This window comes from Nomascus leucogenys, chromosome 14 (assembly GCF_006542625.1).
Source record: "Nomascus leucogenys isolate Asia chromosome 14, Asia_NLE_v1, whole genome shotgun sequence".
NCBI lineage: Eukaryota > Metazoa > Chordata > Mammalia > Primates > Hylobatidae > Nomascus > Nomascus leucogenys.
In genome coordinates this window covers 12,313,584-12,331,609 of record NC_044394.1, presented here as the reverse complement: position 1 = coordinate 12,331,609, position 18,026 = coordinate 12,313,584, and the positions used below count along the sequence as shown (strand labels likewise).

Genomic DNA, 18,026 nt, shown 5'->3' with positions numbered 1-18,026 from the left:
TCAACCATTGTGGAAGACAGTGTGGCAATTCCTCAAGGATCTAGAACCAGAAATACCATTTGACCCAGCCATCCCATTACTGGGTGTATACCCAAAGGATTATAAATCATGCTGCTATAAAGACACACGCACACATATGTTTATTGCAGCACTATTCACAATAACAAAGACTTGGAACCAACCCAAATGCCCATCAATGATAGACTGGATTAAGAAAATGTGGCACATATACATCATGGAATACTATGCAGCCATAAAAAAGGATGAGTTCATATCCTTTGTAGGGACATGGATGAAGCTGGAAACCATCATTCTCAGCAAACTATCGCAAGGACAGAAAACCAAACACTGCATGTTCTTACTCATAGGTGGGAATTGAACAATGAGAATGCTTGGACACAGGAAGGGGAACATCACACACTGGGGCCAGTCGTGGGATGGGGGGAAGGGGAGGGACAACGTTAGGAGATTTACCTAATGTAAATGACGAGTTAATGGGTGCAGCACACCAACACGGCACATGTATACATATGTAAGAAACCTGCACATTGTGCACATGTACCCTAGAACTTAAAGTATAACAATAATAAAAAAAGAAATTGGTTCTGCTCTTAAAAAACAAAGATTTACCACTGTCTATCACAGTCCATTCTAAAACTTGAACAAAATTAATTTCTTTTAACAGTGTTCTGTATTATTTCACAGGGAAAGGTATTAAAGTCAGATTCTATAATTCTTTAAAGATAACTTCTGGGTATCATTGGATTGTGTGCTTACCAGGTTTTCCCACATATACATTAAATTTAAATCCTTAGTTCCGAGTTAATTTTCACTACCTAACTGATAAAAAATTATCTGGGCATGTACTGAAGAATGAATTTTTGCAGCTTAGTGAGATAAGTCATTCATACTTTAACAAGAATATTTTAAACAGAACTGGTTATTCCTGCAGGGAAACCATATTCAGATCAAACTAATTTCTTAAATGACATAAAAGGAGTGAGCAGCTTTGAGGTGTCTTATGTAACTGACTAAGTGCTGATGGCTTGCGACTAGATGATAGAATGACAGAGGAAAGGGAAGCTGAATCTTTGAAATGGTAAAATTATAATTTAAGAATCACAGTAAATACCACCTGCCAGGTATTAAAATGATTAAAGAGCTTATTTTTTCCACACTGCTATTGTGATAGGTTTTATAAACAAATAATTTTAAGTACACTAACCTTTTAAGCACCAGTAATTAGCTGAGAAAAACAAACACAAATGTTCTTGAAGACAGAGCAAACCCTGAGGGAATTCCGTCCTCTGAAATTATGCTAAGTATTACTGAAATAATTCTAGGTGACTCCCACCCCTAAAAGAAATCCTTTTAAATTTTTCTCCTGTTTTCTAACATATATAACTTTTATGACAGCTAATTGACAGAATTATTTACCAATATAGGTGGATCTGCCTATGGATAAAACCTTCCAGGATATTTTGGGTTCTCACCAGAACTCAAAATATTGTCTACAATGCTTCTGAATGGAAAGGGCCCTGGATTGGCAGACAGTGGCTTTGCTACCAAATAGTTATGGTTGTGTCACCTCCCTTCTTTTGAGTTTAGTTTTCTAGCCTGTTGAATACAGAAATGAGATTTAATGATCTCCAAGGTCAGTCCTGACAACTCTTAAGTTCCACAATTGAGTTTGAACACTTTTACACAAAGATGACTTTAACATTTAATCCCTGAAATAAACTAAACATATGTAGAAACCAGTAATGTGGGGATAGCATATTATTTTTTAATATCTCCCAGTAGGTGTTCCATTATTGTTAAACTGGGTTCTCTCTTGAGCACTTCATCAGCTATCATAGCTCCAAGAAAGGGAGCAGAAGAAATGCCAAATCTCAAAAATGAAGAGGATACAGTACATAAGGAAAGTTCGTGACATACGGGAAGGAGAAAAATCCATTCCTTAAAATCCCTGGGGCACGATGGAAAGAAGAAAAGGGTACAAGGAAGAGGTAATCAGACCCAGTGTGCTTACTTTCCATCCCCTCTCAGGGTGGAAACTAGAATTGAAGGTATGTAGTTCACATATGCACAGAGACATAGGGAAATCCAAGAAAGTTGGAGATAGTAGTTTGCTTCCCTGGACATGTCTGTGAAACACTTTAAGACCTCTAGGAGTTCTACTTTCAGCCTGCCAGCATGTTCAGTATGACATAGGGAGAAAAATGCAACATTGTTGGACAGTGGCTCAACAACTAGTAAGCCCAAAGCAAGGCTCCTGGCTCATCAAGGCCTACATGTGGTATTCGGGGAATCCAGAAGTACCCATGTGTCTCAGTGAGAACCATGAGGATCAAGGGACCTGTGGAGACTTGGGGTCAGTACAAAGAGGTTATAGTGTATAGGGCAAATGGCTCATGTATGGATTTCAGCAAAATAAATCAGCCTCAAAAGTACAGAAATGACCAGTTTTATCAGTAATAAATGATAAATGACAGTGGCTGCCATCAGACAATACTAGCCACTCCATGCCAGAAGACAACATAAGGACTGGCATTAGTGGCTTAGATGCCCTTGTAAACCTCCCTATCCCTCAGGGATGCTACCACCCTACCAGTTACTCTGTGAATTTGGAAAAGGTGCTCCCTTTCTCAAGACACTTTACTACCATCTATCAGGAAATTGTCATAATATACTAATTTTGCTAAAACAAGGCATTTTACTGCCATATGTCAGAGAATTATTGCAATAAGCTTAGAAATCTAGGGTATGTAAAAGATACCCCTTATACCACATATAACAACCCTAAACCCCACCCTCCCATTAATATATTAGAAGGAGAGTTGGGGAAATAAAAGGTGAAAGCAGTTAATGTTTTTTAAAAAATTGAGATGATGTGGGGACTTGAAGTTAAAATTACAGAAAATAAGCTACATTTTCTTTACATCTGAATTAATGTAAGTAAACCTTCAACTCTGCCACACCAAAATACAAACTCCTTATGCCCAATATTTTCCTTTTATTAGTATTTCCCATAACACCTTATATATTAATGCATACACAGAAGGAGCCAAAAAGTACTTGTTATAAATAAAAAAGTAAATTTTTAGAAAAATCAGAAATAATGGACACTTATATGTATAATGTAATTTTCCTGTACTTTTACTTTTCCCCTATGTTTATTTGAACAAACCTAAAATTGTACCCATTTGCATCTAGCTAACAACCATAAAAATTTGGAGTTCTCCAGCTGTTTTGGTAATAGCTGTCCTCCTCAAATATTTTTTTGAGAAACAAACATAGACCTAAGTTTCTCCATTTTTCTGGACTAAAGAGAGATCATCTCAAAATCACAGAACTCTTAAAAATTGAAAACAGGATCTTGTAGTCTAAAATAAGTTCTCATTTAAACTTGGGAGGTGAGGGGGGCGGGGCTGACATCTAGAAAGGTGAAGTACTTTGCCTGTAGTCACGCACCAAGTCTGGGACTCAACACACAGGCTCGCCTCTTTGCGTCTCTCCCTCCTTCCAAAATACACTTTTCTCCCTCTCAAAAGCTTTATCACGCTTTGTAGTTGCTTAATTATCGATGTCAAACCTAGACAGCAACTGATGACACTCAGAGACATCGCCCAAAGTTCTGAAAACCAGATAATCAGATAAACTGCCAGTTTTACCACATCCAAAAAATGCAAAACAAGAGAGAGAAGGAGGGGAATAGAGAATACATTTTCAGTCATCGTAACAGCCTCAAGGGAATAAAAACAAGTTTCTCTTGGAGAGAGATTATGTTGGGGGCATCAGGTATAAAGGTAATTCCTCTTGAGGGTTTTTCTTTTCCTTGCAGTTTGTGGGACCTAAAAAAAATTAAAAAGTAAATCACATAAACAATCACAACATCAACACATTTACTTCTCTCCTCTCACATATTATTTTCCCACACACTATATACACTTCTTCAAAGAACAAATCAAATTGGTCAAAGGTCAAAGCCTTTTCAAGGTTTAGATGATCTACGATTAGGCACCGACTCCAAACTTCGGTTACCAAGCCCAAAGCTCGGAGAAGGAAATCTCCAGGGTTTGCAAATACCCTCAGCTTGGCTAAAGGGCACGAAATCTCTAGCGCTCCCTACAGCTCAGTTTTTGAACCCACCTACCACAGAAAACCCGAGTTACCAAAGATTGGCTCCCTCGTTCCACTTTTTTATTCAGCTCAAAAAAATCGGGTTAAGGTTGGGGTAGAGGGGGAAGCTGAAACGGCGAACCGAAGGATTAATCACTTCTCCCCATTACATCAGCAACCCCCGCCCTTTCCTCCGAGCACCTCCTCTCCCAGAATCGTCGCTACGCACTGGCGCTGTCTTCGCCCACCCCCTGCTCTATTATTTGCCCTGATACCTCCCCATTATCACCCGCCCCGCCACACTCCCCCTTTCCTCATTCCCCCTCCTAGGCGGGGGAGGGAGGAAACCCGAGAGAGGAAACAGGGCGTTGAAGGGACTTCGCGATAAGAGCGGAGGCCCCATTGGCCGGAAGGTTGTACGGGCGCCTTAGATTGGCCGCCTGGACGGAATCCCCGCCCCTCCTTTCCCCGCCCATTCACCCCTCCCCCCGCCGCCCCGCGGCCCTCCCCCGCGCCCCCGGCCAGCCCCGCGGCGGGGAGGGACCGACTGGGCGAGTGGAGGCTCCGGCGGTGTCAATGGCTCCTCCTGCCACGGAGCAGCAGCAGAAGCAGCGGCGACAGGGCTGACGAGGAGGAGGAGGAAAGGTTCCTTTAAGGAGGAGAAACGACGACGCCTCTTTTTCCCCCTATCTCCTCCCTTCACACTCATTTCCCCTTCGCCGAGGAGAGAAGGGGGGGAGGAGAGAGAAGAGGCCGAAGAAAGAGAGAAAAATTCCTCACAGAAATCTCTTTCAGGGAGTGTGGGGGGGAGGAAGAGGGAAAAAAAAGAGCCGGGCGCCCCCTGCTCCCTCCCTCCCTTCTCTCCCTCTTTTTCTCCCTTCCTCACCCGCCCACCCACTCCCCCCCGCTGCCGGAGACGCCGCTCGCGAGTCGGCGGGACCGGGATCTGTCTCCTCAGCCGCCGCCGCCGCCGCCGCCGCCGCGCTTCGCCTCGGGATCCCCAAGCGGCGGACGCCCTTTCTTTCTCTCGCTCTGCCCGTTTTTCTGCCTTCGTCCCTCGCGGCCGCCCCGCCCGGCGGCCTCGGCCTTCCCCGTGCGTCAGGCCCGCCCGGCCGGCCTCGCTCGGTCTCCGTCTGTCTATCCGGGCCTTTCTCCGGACTCGGGGTCCCGCTCGCCCCCTCCGCCCTCAGCGTCTCCCCTTCCCCTCGCCCCCTCTTCTTCCTCCCCCCTCTCCTACTCTCCCCACCCCCTTCTCCTGCCCCAAAGCTCGCTGTGCGTGTGCGTGTGTGTGTCCCTCCGCCAACGCCGCCACCTCAGCCCGGCAAATGAACTCCGTCCGAGCCGCCAACCGGAGACCCAGGCGAGTGTCGCGGCCGCGCCCGGTGCAGCAACAGCAGCAGCAGCCCCCGCAGCAGCCGCCGCCGCAGCCGCCCCAGCAGCAGCCGCCCCAGCAGCAGCCTCCGCCGCCGCCGCAGCAGCAGCAGCAGCAGCCTCCGCCGCCGCCACCGCCGCCTCCGCCGCTGCCTCAGGAGCGGAACAACGTCGGCGAGCGGGGTAAGGCCGCGCTCCCTCCCAGCCGCCCGCCGGCCCGGGCACCGCGGGAAGGGAGGCCGGGGCGGGAAGGGAGGCCGGGGCGGGCCGGGGCGGGCGGGCGGGCGGGGGCGGCCTGCGCGCCCTGGGGGGTGGGAGACCCAAGCTGAGCGGAGGCGAGTACCCCGGTGCCGCAGTGTCAGCCCGGGCCGGGCCCGGCCGGCAGGAAAAGCCGCGGCTTCCCTACTCTCCCGGGCTCTCGCTCAGGCCGCGCTTTGTTTGGTTTCGGGGGCTTGGCACCCTCCATCCCCACCCATCCCTTTGGCTTCTCGGCTCGCTCACAGACCCCGCGGGAGTCTGTTGGTGGCCGGGGGGAAGACGAGCGGCGCGATTTCTCTGTTTTCTGCCGCCTTCCATGGTTTAGTCTGCCTCTTTCTAGTGGTAGGTGGGGGGAGCGACTGGGAGCGATCGGGTGGTGGGGTTGGCTGGGGAACTTGTTTTCCCCCTTTTTTCTCTGTTAGCCTACCCCTTCCTGGGGAGGAGCGGGAGAGGGGAATCGGGGTGGTCTGTGGTGTTGGCAGGGGAACTTGTTTCCCCCGCCCCCCGTCCCTGGTCACGGGGTAGGGGGAGCAGCGACTCCTCTCCCAACCGCACAGTTTGCTGCGCAGTTTGCCTTTAGTTACAGAACCCCTGGGAAGGACCCGTTTAATCAAGACCTTTAAATAAATAAATATAGAATCCATCGGCCATTTCCAGTCCCCTCCCTCGTGTGCAGTTTACCCTTCCGCTCTATCGACACCCCCTCGCCTGTCCTCCCCTAGCGACCCCCCATGCCGCGGTGCTACTCTCTGTCTCCTAGTGGGGTTTGAACGCCCCTTTTTTAGAACTGGCCCCTTGGGATATTTTGTGTGTGTGTGTGTGTGTGTGTGCGCGCGCGCGCGTGTGTGTGTTATGTCCAAGGCCTAGTGAAATGTGTCATTTGGACCCAACTGTGCAGCACTGTCTGGTAACCACCATTGTCTAAGGGCTGAGGCTCCCCGGGGTTGAAATCCTGCTTTAGCAAAAATAATGTTCAGTTCTACTTGGATGATGTGGTTATTTTGGGAGGTTTATGAGGTGGGGGTGTTGCACCTTGGTCTCCAGACATAACCATTCTCTTTATTAATTAGCTGTTCGCAGTAGTGGTGGAGGTCAGAACCGTATTTATGTGTACGGTTGTTGTTTTGAGGAGGAGGAGAATTGTTAGGAGACATTTTGCGTGTTTTAGTTGGCGGATTAAGGTTAATTTTACATGCGTTGGTTGTCACACCTCCGTTGATTAAAGGGATTGAGATTAAATGTGTTTTTAAATTACACATTTTTCTTTAAAAACGGTTTCATTGTTGTACTTGGATCAAAATATTTAACAACTGAAGGAGGGAGATGTTAATCGGAAAATAGTTTAAAAGGCTTTCACCAGTCACTGTTAAAGGTAGTCTTAGAGAAAGCAGTTTGCTATATGTTGCTTGAAAGAGTGTGATGTTTCAAGGCAGTTGGAGATCTTGTGCAACATAATTGGTAAAAGTGTTTCATTTCTTTGATACATTTACCATTTTGGGGGTAAATTTTAGAAATCTGTAGTCTCATTATTTCCTTTCACATATGTATATCAGTGTTCTTCTGATGTTCCATTCAAATAATGTTCGTCTTCTTCCAGAATTGGCACTATATGTAGTACAGTTGACAAATATTTTTGTGAAAACAATGACACTCGATTGAAATTTTAGCATTTAATATTAAGGATTCTGTTGCTACAGTGAGCTTTCTCAAGATGTGGTAATTGGTTAATAATATTAGCATTAGATCAAAACGTGTCAGGCATACAATTTAGTCTCATTGTGTATTTTAAAATGTTTACTCTGAATTTTCATTTCAAGATTTGTGTGTAATTTCGAACTTAGTTGATGTAATTTTGTCTTGGACACTTTTATTCATTTGTTCAAAATTGTTAGCTACTGAGATCTAGTTCCATTTCTATTTGAAGTAAAGTGCCTTGGTTGTCGGCAGTCATATGCCAGAGTGTCAGTTTTCTTCTCATTGATGTCCATAAGCTGTCAATATTCATGAATCCAAATTTCAGTGTGTACCCAACCAAATGGTAAATGAAATTCACTGTAGAATTGTTGCTTCTCTGCAGCTAGTAGAAACCTTTCTGGAGATTCCGTGTTGGCACAGAAGGAAACAGAGCTTTAGGGAAAATAGTGTGAGTCTTAAAGAGGGCACATAAATGGCCTTAAAATGAATGAAACATTAAGATGAATTCGTAAACTAAAATAATAAAGATGTTGCCAGCCATATGTAAAAATGTTATTCTTTGAAAATTTGACATTTTAATTACATTTTTTTAAATGTCCAATTCATATAATGATCAGAAGTTAACTAAGAATACTGTATTTTGAAAGTTTTATGGAGCACACAAAGTGTCACTTTCTAGTTTGGAAAGAAAGGAGGGATTTTGTTGTTGCCAGTTTAAGAATATGCTGGGTTTAATTATTACAAGATAATTAAAGAACAAGCTAAGAATGTATGTGTGGTGTTTTTGTTTTTATTTTTTTTTTTTTACCTTTTACTAACTCTTAATGGATATGTAACATTTGCATTAGGATCTTGGATAGAGTTATTTAATAGTGGATCAGACAACTTTCCAGATAGGGAATCAAAGTGAAACTCGCTGTTTTGAGACAAACTAGTTCAGACTGCATAAAAATCATTTGTTTTATATAAAGATGCATTTTAGTTCTTTAGTGGTAATAAAATAGTTACAGTATAATATGTTTTCAGGCAAAAAGTCTGTCAGAATGGTCTTTAGCTGCTTCCTTGCCCACAGGTTAATTGGTATAAAAACTTCCTTGACACCGCTTTTAAATATATTTACATACCCACGTGTGTATGTATATGTGTATGTGGGTATATTTGTGTATATATATGTTTGTGCATACATTATGTATGTGTGTGTATATACAATTTGTCTTATCTGTAATGGCCAGTGTTTGAAGAAGAAAGAAACTAGACCCTATAGATTAAAATCTTATGAGGATTTTTCAAAGCTTTCCATGGGGGAGCATTTCTTACACCCCCACGTAAGGAAATATTGGCCTGGGTATTTCGTGGAATATTGTGTTCACTCGTTAGCTGAAATGATCAGCTATCCTAAGACTAAATACTAGCCTAATCATTAGCTTTTTTAGTTTCTTAAATTCCTGAGATTGGGATTTCATGTACCACATTAAGCTAGTAGAATTGTATTTTACAGGCCCAGAGCGATGGCTCACGCCTGTAATCCCAGCACTTTGGGAGGTCGAGGCAGGTGGATCACGAGGTCAGGAGTTCAAGACCAGCCTGGCCAACATAGTGAAACCTCGTCTTAACTAAAAATACAAAAGTGAGCCAGGCATGGCGGCTCACACCTGTAATCCCAGCTACTCAGGAGGCTGAGGCAGGAGAATCGCTTGAACCCGGGAGGCTGAGGTTGCAGTGAGCTGAAATCACACCATTGCACTCCAGCCCAGGTGACACAGTGCAAGACTCTGTCTCAAAAAAAAAAAAAATTGTATTTTACGCAGTGACAATTCGGTAATATAGTCCATGATTTAATGAAACAGTGTGGGATTGAACTTTTGATATTTGTTTTGTTTTAAAATTCTAGAAAGAGTTATCTTTTGCAACCTGTTCTGATGAATTTATTGTCTTTACTGCAAGAATGTATTTTGTAATATTTTTTTAGATACTACAAAGTATGGGGAAAGCTTACAAGTCTACAGAAGTGCTATGTGTTCTCATCAGTAATTTTTAGTTTTAAAATTAGTTACTTTGAACTGAGATTGCACCACTGCACTCCAGCCTGGGTGACAGAATGAGACTCCATCTCAAAAAAATAAATAATAAATAAAATTAATTACTTTGAATAGGTAATATTTCTACATAGTTTAAAATTCAAAAGTCCCCTTCGTACACCTGCCTCCAGCTACTAAATTCTCCTACCTGGAATCTAATAACTGTTATTAGTTTCTCATTTATTACCTTTTAATAGAAGATGGATTTGGATTCTGGAAATAATCTTGACATGGGAGTTTTTAAAAATAGATGTAATTTTTTTCTAGTTACTGGAAAAGTCACAGGACTGTTTTGAAGTGCTGAAAATTTAATTGTGATATTTATGGTTCAAGAAATTTAATGAATGCATTAATAGATTTTGCTATTCATTTCTACTCTGAACTAATCTTGTAGAATAAACACCTAGTCTCTCTAATCCCATATTTGTGGGATAAAAATCTTACCTATGACAATGGAATTACAGAGTTTTTAAAAATTGAAATCATTCAGTACGTATAATATTACGTAAAATATTCCTGGTCGGGATATATATATACACACACATATATATATACACATATATATATACACACATATATACACACATATATATACACACATATATATACACACATACATATATACACACATATATACACATATATATACACACATACATATATACACATATATATATACTTTTTTCTTGACACTGTACTAATGAGGAATGAGCTATATATTTATAATATGCAGCAGCCAGGAAACACTCCTTGCTGTTCTAGTCAGGAATGCTAGTTATACTTTCTGTGGCATTGTTCTAGCACGTGATATTTTACCTTCGTGGATCCTCTGCAGTCTTAATAGAGGAGTTCTGGACAAGAAACATGATTTTTCCTGTTTTAGGAAGTAAGTACTGTGGGGTACTACTCTGTTATCTGGTGGCTAACCCTTCCAAATGTATCCCATGAGAGGACACAGTGCCACTCAACCTTTTGGGGGCAGAAAGTATGGGAGCTGTAAAAAGAGCCTATTTTCTCAAAGCTTGGAACTTACTTGAGGGATAGAAACACGGTAGTGTTGCTATTAGTGATAAAGTTCTGCTGATGAGGCCTAAGAGCTCTTCTTATCCTGCTTTTCTCCCTTTACTGGAAACTCTGACAAACCCAAGGGAAGGCCAACCAGCTTGGAGACCTACTAGGTAAGGCAGGAACCACAAGTAGTTCCTGATCTGTTAGTGAGAACCCCTGGTTTGAGTATTTTCTCAAGTCTCCCTGCCCCGCCGCTGTTTGTTTTAACTTTGAAAATAACCAGTCTACAGTAATGAGCTATTTCAACATGAGGTCTTTTAGTGTCCCCCTATTTATCCCTGATATTAAAGTTACTCTTATTTTGTTTCTATCTTGTCCACTTATCTTTGAAGTATTACTCTGTTTTAGACCTTACGACTGATTTATCAGACCTTTGAAATACATTCTTACCTTCCACAGAATTATAGTATGTGACTTTGTTGGCAAAGTATTCCCCAAATTGCAGTTGCTACCCTGTGAAAATAAAATTAGGAAGATACACTATAAGGAAGGAGACAGTATGAGGTAAAGAGCTCAGGGTTAAAGCTAGCTAGATCTGGGTTCTAATCCTGACTACACATCTGATTAGCTATTTAACATTTGGTGAGCAATGTTACCTCTCTGAGCCTTTGTAATCTTTCAAGTGGGAATCACACCTGCCTTATAGAACGTTTGTAAAGATGAGAGATAGTAAAGTACCTAGCACATGATAGATATTTAATAAATGATAGGTCTTTTAAATATAAAAAATAAGGGATTGTATCAGTGCTGTATAAAATTAAACCCAAGAGATAAAATTCAATCTGTATGACTTGTTATAACCTCAGAAAAACTGACTTGTTGAACCCTTATACCAATTGTTATTATTATTATTATTATTTGAGATGGAGTCTTGCTATGTCGCCCAGGCTGGAGTACAGTGGCGCAATCTCGGCTGACTGCAATCTCCGCCTCACGGGTTCACACCATTCTCCTGCCTCAGCCTTCTGAGTAGCTGGGACTATAGGTGCCCGCCACCACGCCCGGCTAATTTTTTGTATTTTTAGTAGAGACCAGATTTCACCACGTTAGCCAGGATGGTCTCGATCTCCTGACCTTGTGATCCACCCGCCTTGGCCTCCCAAAGTGCTGGGATTACAGACGTGAGCCACCGTGCCTGGACCCCTTATACCAATTCTGTAAGAGATTTTATTACGTTTTTTTTTTTTTTAAATAAATGAAGAAACAGAGGCTCAGCTATACAACAATGAAGATGCATAGTAAGTAGCAAAAAAATTTCAAAATTGATTTGTATCACCTAATCTTTCTATAAACAAGGGAAGATAACAAAATACATTTGGCAGAATGTCTGTATAACTTTCAGGGGATGCAATAACCTGGCCCTTGAAGCAGATCTATCCCCTGTCCTATTCCATCTGTCCTATTGGAGATGGCTATACTAGTGTGATGCTATTGATTGTTGACTTATCTGGTTTCATATTTTTCAAGTAATCTTCTGATTATAATTTTACCTCTCATGTAGATTTGTCTCAAGATGAGACTGTACTGATTGACCAGCATGTTTTTCCAGTGTGTTGATGAGATCATTAAGCACTCACTATACAAAGAAGGGTAGATTTCCCCTGAATTACTCATAAGTTATGAATAAAGGGTATTAACTGATTTTAGCTGATGGTTATAGGCTGGACTATTTCAGGAGGAGAAAAATGTGCGTTAAATTAGTTTTAGACTTCAGTGGTAATTTTGACTGGTTTGTGGACTAAATATTCTTTTCTCACCATGGTTTGGTGTATTTCTTATATGTGTAGCTTGGAGTTTTTATATGTGTTTGGTTAGCACGAAAAATGTGCTTAAACTTAATCCTTAGAAAATAGAGAAATGAAACCAACTAACTTCCTTTACATGATTTATTTCAGTTGAAGGCAAATACCAAAAATATTTATTTTCTTTTGAAAATGAATGCATTAATTGCATTTAAAACATTTTTTAAACACCCCAAATAAGATAGCATGTTAAAGCAAGTGTGAGTTCAATATGTTAATTGCTTGCTCTCCCAGTTTCCAAAAACCCCGTTGTTAAATGTTTTGTTCTTTTTAACAAATGAAGATCATGGGGCTGTGTTCGAAAAGGGGAGAAAATTGTTTTCTTCCATATGGTGACTAAACCTTAAAAAACATTAAGGAATGTTTTCACATCTCATGAGAGAAGAGGTGTCATTCATCCTTTTGTGTGTGTGTGAAGAGAGCTTTTGTATTTTCTCATACTTAGAAATTATTTGAAGGCTAGAAATGGAGTAAGAATATGTACTTTTAGTTATTTTTCTGATAATAGTGATAATCTCATTTTTACTCTTTTTCCCTAGTGAACAACACTCCTTTTCCAGATGGTCAAGTTGAATTGTAGCAAAATCTTTGTTGGAAATTTTTCTTTTTTCTTTTCCTTTTTTTTTTTTTTTTTTTTTGGTTTGAGACACAGTCTCACTCTGTCACCCAGGCTGGAGTGCAATGGTGTGATCTTGGCTCACTGCAACCTCTGCCCCCTGGGTTCAAGCGATTCTCCTGCCTCAGCCTCCTGAGTAGCTCGGAGCACACCACCACGCCTGGCTAATTTTTGTATTTTTAGTAGAGACGGGGTTTCGCCATGTTGGCCAAGCTGGTCTCAAACTCATGATGTAAAGTGATCTGCCTGCCTCAGCCTCCCGAAATGCTGGGATTACAGGCGTGAGCCACCTCACCCGACCAGAAGTTTTTCTTTACTGTGAAATTAACTGGCCACTATGTGGGTTTAACCTTTGATATTGGTGTCTTTGTTACTGTAGTATAACCAACTGACTTGAATCAGTTTAGCCTTTGCTGATTTGCCAACTCTACTTGGGTTTAGATACAATAATTCTTTTTTATATCCAAGCATAGATTTTTCTATCTTGCATTCATAGTATATTAACATACTGTAGATAAGAACATGTGGCTTTATGAGATTCTAACACTTAGGAAAGGGGATGGGGAAGAGGAAGAGCATATAACTATTTTTTATTCCCTTGTTATATTTTGAGATGGACAACTTTGGTATGTATGTCACTAGTTATTGTTTCTTCCCACATAATTAGTCATAACTTTTTGAAAAAAGAAAAAAACAAGCTTTAAAGGGAATTAGAAGTGAATAAAATTTAACACATGAAAAGTAGGAGTCTTTCCAGACTTCTGTCATAGTAAAGAAGAAAGATCAAAGAAGATTTGTTGAAAGAAATACAAGTTGGAGTAAGGCACTATATTTTGAAAGCTAGTATTTTTAGCAAAGTGTTCTTATGGTAAAGGAAATTATAGACTCGCTCACTTTTTTTCATATAAGGTCAGCAATACATAAAAGTAGCCACTAAACTACTTCACAGTTATGTATGAATGACTGATGTCTTCATTAATTCTCTGAAAGACATTTGCATTTTTAAGAGACTGATTATGGTAACTTGTCAAATTTTGGTATTTTAGGCCAAGTAAAAGAGGGAAGCGAAATTAAACAATTGGGCTGGGCATAGTGGCTCACGCCTGTAATCCTAGCACTTTTTGGGAGGCTGGGTGGGGTGGATCGCTTGAGCCCAGGAGTTTGAGACCAGGCTGGGCAACATGACGAAACCCTGTCTCTACAAAAAATACAAGATTAGCTGGGGGGTGGTGGCCCATGCCTGTAGTCCCAGCTACTCAGGAGGTTGAGGTGAGAGGATCACCTGAGCCAGGGAGGTCAAGGCTAGAGTGAACTGTGATGGGGCCACTGCACTCCAGCCTGGGTGACAGAGTTTTAAAACCTTGTCTCAAAAAAAAAAGAGAAAAAAGAAAAGAAAAGAAAAGAAACAATTTGGGGAAAGACCTTTTGGGTAGGAGTGATTCTTCAGAGGCAAATAAGGTATTGGAGGAGGGGGAGAGTAGAGGATTCCTGCAAGAATCACTTAACATTACATGTTTATTTCTTTTCCTGATCTTTTTCTGACTTTTAAATTTTTCTCCTAAAGTTTCACTTTTTAAAAAATACTCAAAAGACTAATTTTGGGTTGAGGATTGTGAGGGAGAGAAGTAGAGTATGTATGAATCATTTGCATTAGCAATAGTCATTTGAATTAGAAACAGTCTATAGTTTTTAAAAAATAAATGGGCTATATACGTTTAAAACTGTATAGTTACGGCCGGGCATGGTGGCTCATGCCTGCAATCCCAGCACTTTGGGAGGCTGAGGCAGGTGGATCACGAGGTCTGGAGTTCGAGACCAGCCTGGCCAACGTGGTGAAACCCTGTCTCTACTAAAAATACAGAAATTGGCTAGCCGGGTATGGTGGCAGGTGCCTGTAATCCCAGCTACTCGGGAGGCTGAGGCAGGAGAATCGCCTGAAACCAGAAGGCAGAGGTTGCAGTGAGCCCAGATCGTGCCACTGCACTCCAGCCCGGGTGAAAGAGTGAAACTCTGTCCCAAAAACAACAACAACAACAAAAACTATATGGTTATTTAAATTGTGGAAATAATTTCTATTAATCTTCTTTAAGCTTGTAATTGAAATATATAAGTGCACAAATCATCAGTATACAGCTTGATTACTTTTCATGAAGTAAACACATCTGTGTAACCAAAAATACCTACAGCAAGGAATAAAGCACTACCAGTATCCCAGAAGTGTCCCCCTTGAAGGGCCTTCCTAGTCACTACTCCCAACCCCATCTTTCTGATTGCTTGGATTACTTGTACCTGTTTCTTAACTTTATGTAAATGTAACCCCCCAGTATGTACTCCTATGTGTCTGACAGAATTCTCCCTTAATAATTGTTGTGAGCTTCATCCATATTGCTGCTTGTAGCATTAGTTTTTTCATTGTTCATTCTTGTTGCTGTTTAATATTACATTGTATGAATATACTACAGTTTATCCATTCTACAGTTGATGGATATAGGATTGTTTTTGTGTTTGGATGTCAGGAGTAGTGCTACTGTGAGCATTCCTTTTTTTTATTTTTCTGCATTTTTTTCTTTGCATTTGTGAGCATTCTTACACATTTGCCACATTCCATATGAGTTTTATACCTTAGCATATATCATTGCTGATATTTTCTCAAAGACAAAATTTCCATTTACTTTGCAAGAAATGGAAACTAAAACAGCTTTAAGGTGTGTGAAAATGGCATCATAATTATGTTACTAAAATAATTGGAAATTATTTTATTTTAAATATTGATGTTTTTCTTGAGTCTCTTGGTAGCCTTTAACAGTTCAGTCTTGAGGCTTACAGCGTTAACCTTTTCCACAAAAAACAGAGGAGGAGACTGCCATGTTCTTTTCCATTTTCATTTTTTTGCAGGTAGCCACATTTGTTATTAAAATATGTTGGGTTATTGTAAACATTGTTTTTGTGCTAAAATTTTTTATCCACAGATTTGATTCATTTAAACTTTGGACACATAAACATTTAATAGTTCTTTTAATTTTAAGTTTTTGCAAGTATACAGTCTAAAAAATCTAAGGAATTTTTTTCCCAATAGTCAGAAAGTTTATTCACTAACTTAATATCGCTTTGATTTCCCCTCAAAGATTGTCGGTTGGGTTGCTTTGAGGAGAGGAAGACATCTTTTTTGTATTTAAGAATTTAAAAATATACTGTGGACTTTAATATGTGATTCTGGGCCTTCGTTCCAAAAACTTGCTTCCTTTTGCTGCTGAAGTGGTGATAAGTAATTTTGTTTCTCCACTTAAGTTTGGAACCTGTTTTTTACTTCTTTAAAGCTTATCTCTTTAACTGTTATGAAAATATTTTGCTATTATTTGGACAGTTATTTCTAGTTTTCTGCGTATTCTTGACTACCCTTTATTGTCTTACAATAAGCTTATTTTAAATTTGTGAAACTTTCACAGAAAAATGGGGGCATATTTTGCTTTTAGAGATGTTTTTCTGGTCCTTGACTGGACCTTTCTGTTCCTGGTGTATAAGAGGAAGGTGAAAAAGTGCCTCTGCCCAGCATCCTTGATAAGTTCTTCAAGTGAAAGCTTGTACTAAAGTGCTAGTGGCATATAAACTTGTATTCCTCATGATACAAGTATCCCCTGAGAATGACAGATGGGACTGTGTTCATCAGGAACTACTGGCTTGAAATTGATGATATAGTAGCCTTAGATAGCAAAGGAGGAACATTTCATTATTTCACGTTTGCTCTTTCAGCACTTAACCAGTCCAGTGTTAATGCTAGCAGTTGCTCTTTCTTATCCACAAAAAGCAGTGTGGAGGAGACTGCCCTTGCTTTCCATTTTCTTTTTTCAACACATAGCCTCGTTCAGTAAATGTTGCCATTTACTGAACATTATCCCTAAGTTTGGGAATAAGGAGCCTGAGCTGCTTCAGGGTGACTTTTATGTCTTCCCTTTTTCCAGAGTGGTTTCTTAATCTTATCTTTAAATTAGAGGATTTTTGAATAAGATGACTTCTGAGATGCCCTAAAATTCTGTATCATTTGGGGTGCCAGTATAAATCAGCAAGGTTTAAATTTGTTAGGTTATTACCCTACAAACGTAGTTCTTGCCCTTGTGGAACTTAAGAAACCGAGTTTAAATAAAATTTGAAATTAGTATGAATTGCAACTAAGCTTGTTGGTTTTATTTTCATTGTCTTCTGGTTTTTAATTTTTCTTCTATCAAGTAGAAATCAACTTTTGTATTGAATAGATTAATAATTTATCTCCTGAGCCACCCCATGTTTTTCTGCCTGAATAAGATACCTACGTATTTCTAAGGATAGAGATACATAAATCTGTCTATCCTTATATCTCCAGTGTGTGTATATATATGCACATACACATGTGATTTATATGTATTTATAAAACACTGAAGTTTCATTTGTAACCGTAGCCTTAGACTGTTTGCAAGACCAGCAGAGTATGTTAAAAGAGTTTTCTGTGAAATGTTAATAAGATGAAGGCTTGTTTTGACCCCCACGGTCTGGTATATGTTCTGTCACTTATTTATTTATTTACTTATTTATTTATTTTATTTTTTTGAGACAGAGTATCACTATGTCATCCAGGCTGGAGTGCAGTGGTGCAATGTTGAGTCACTGCAGCCTCTACTCCTGGGTCCAAGCAGTTCTCGTGCCTCAGCCTCCGGAGTAGCTGGGATTGCAGGCACGTGCCACCATGCCTGGCTCATTTTTTTGTATTTTTAGTAGAGACAGGGTTTCACCATGTGAACCAGGCTGGTAATTATTTATTGAATTGCCTTTGGACCACACTTCAAAAGTTGTTGCAGCCTAGCGATTAGGTTATAGCATTTTGATGTAAATGACTTAAAAAAAAAATGCCTGATAAGAAAATTAACTGCAGAGTTGGGGTTATTAATCTTGTTTTTGTGGTATTAGCTTTTTTCATTATATTCATTATATTCATTATATTCATTGTTTTGGCTGTTACATTCATTGTTTTGGCCATGTATTTAG

The 18,026-nt window shown here is 40.5% G+C and overlaps 1 protein-coding gene across 1 annotated transcript in view; it reads left to right on the top strand.

The window, feature by feature from the left end:
- Positions 1-5,380: 5,380 nt before the first annotated feature.
- FBXO11 (F-box protein 11) overlaps positions 5,381-18,026 on the top strand; it is a 100,708-nt gene continuing 88,062 nt past the window's right edge. The window contains exon 1 of the mRNA XM_003262359.3: positions 5,381-5,676. Coding sequence (XP_003262407.1) covers positions 5,448-5,676 — 229 coding nt within the window. The 5' untranslated portion in view covers positions 5,381-5,447. The remainder of the gene's footprint in view (positions 5,677-18,026) is intronic.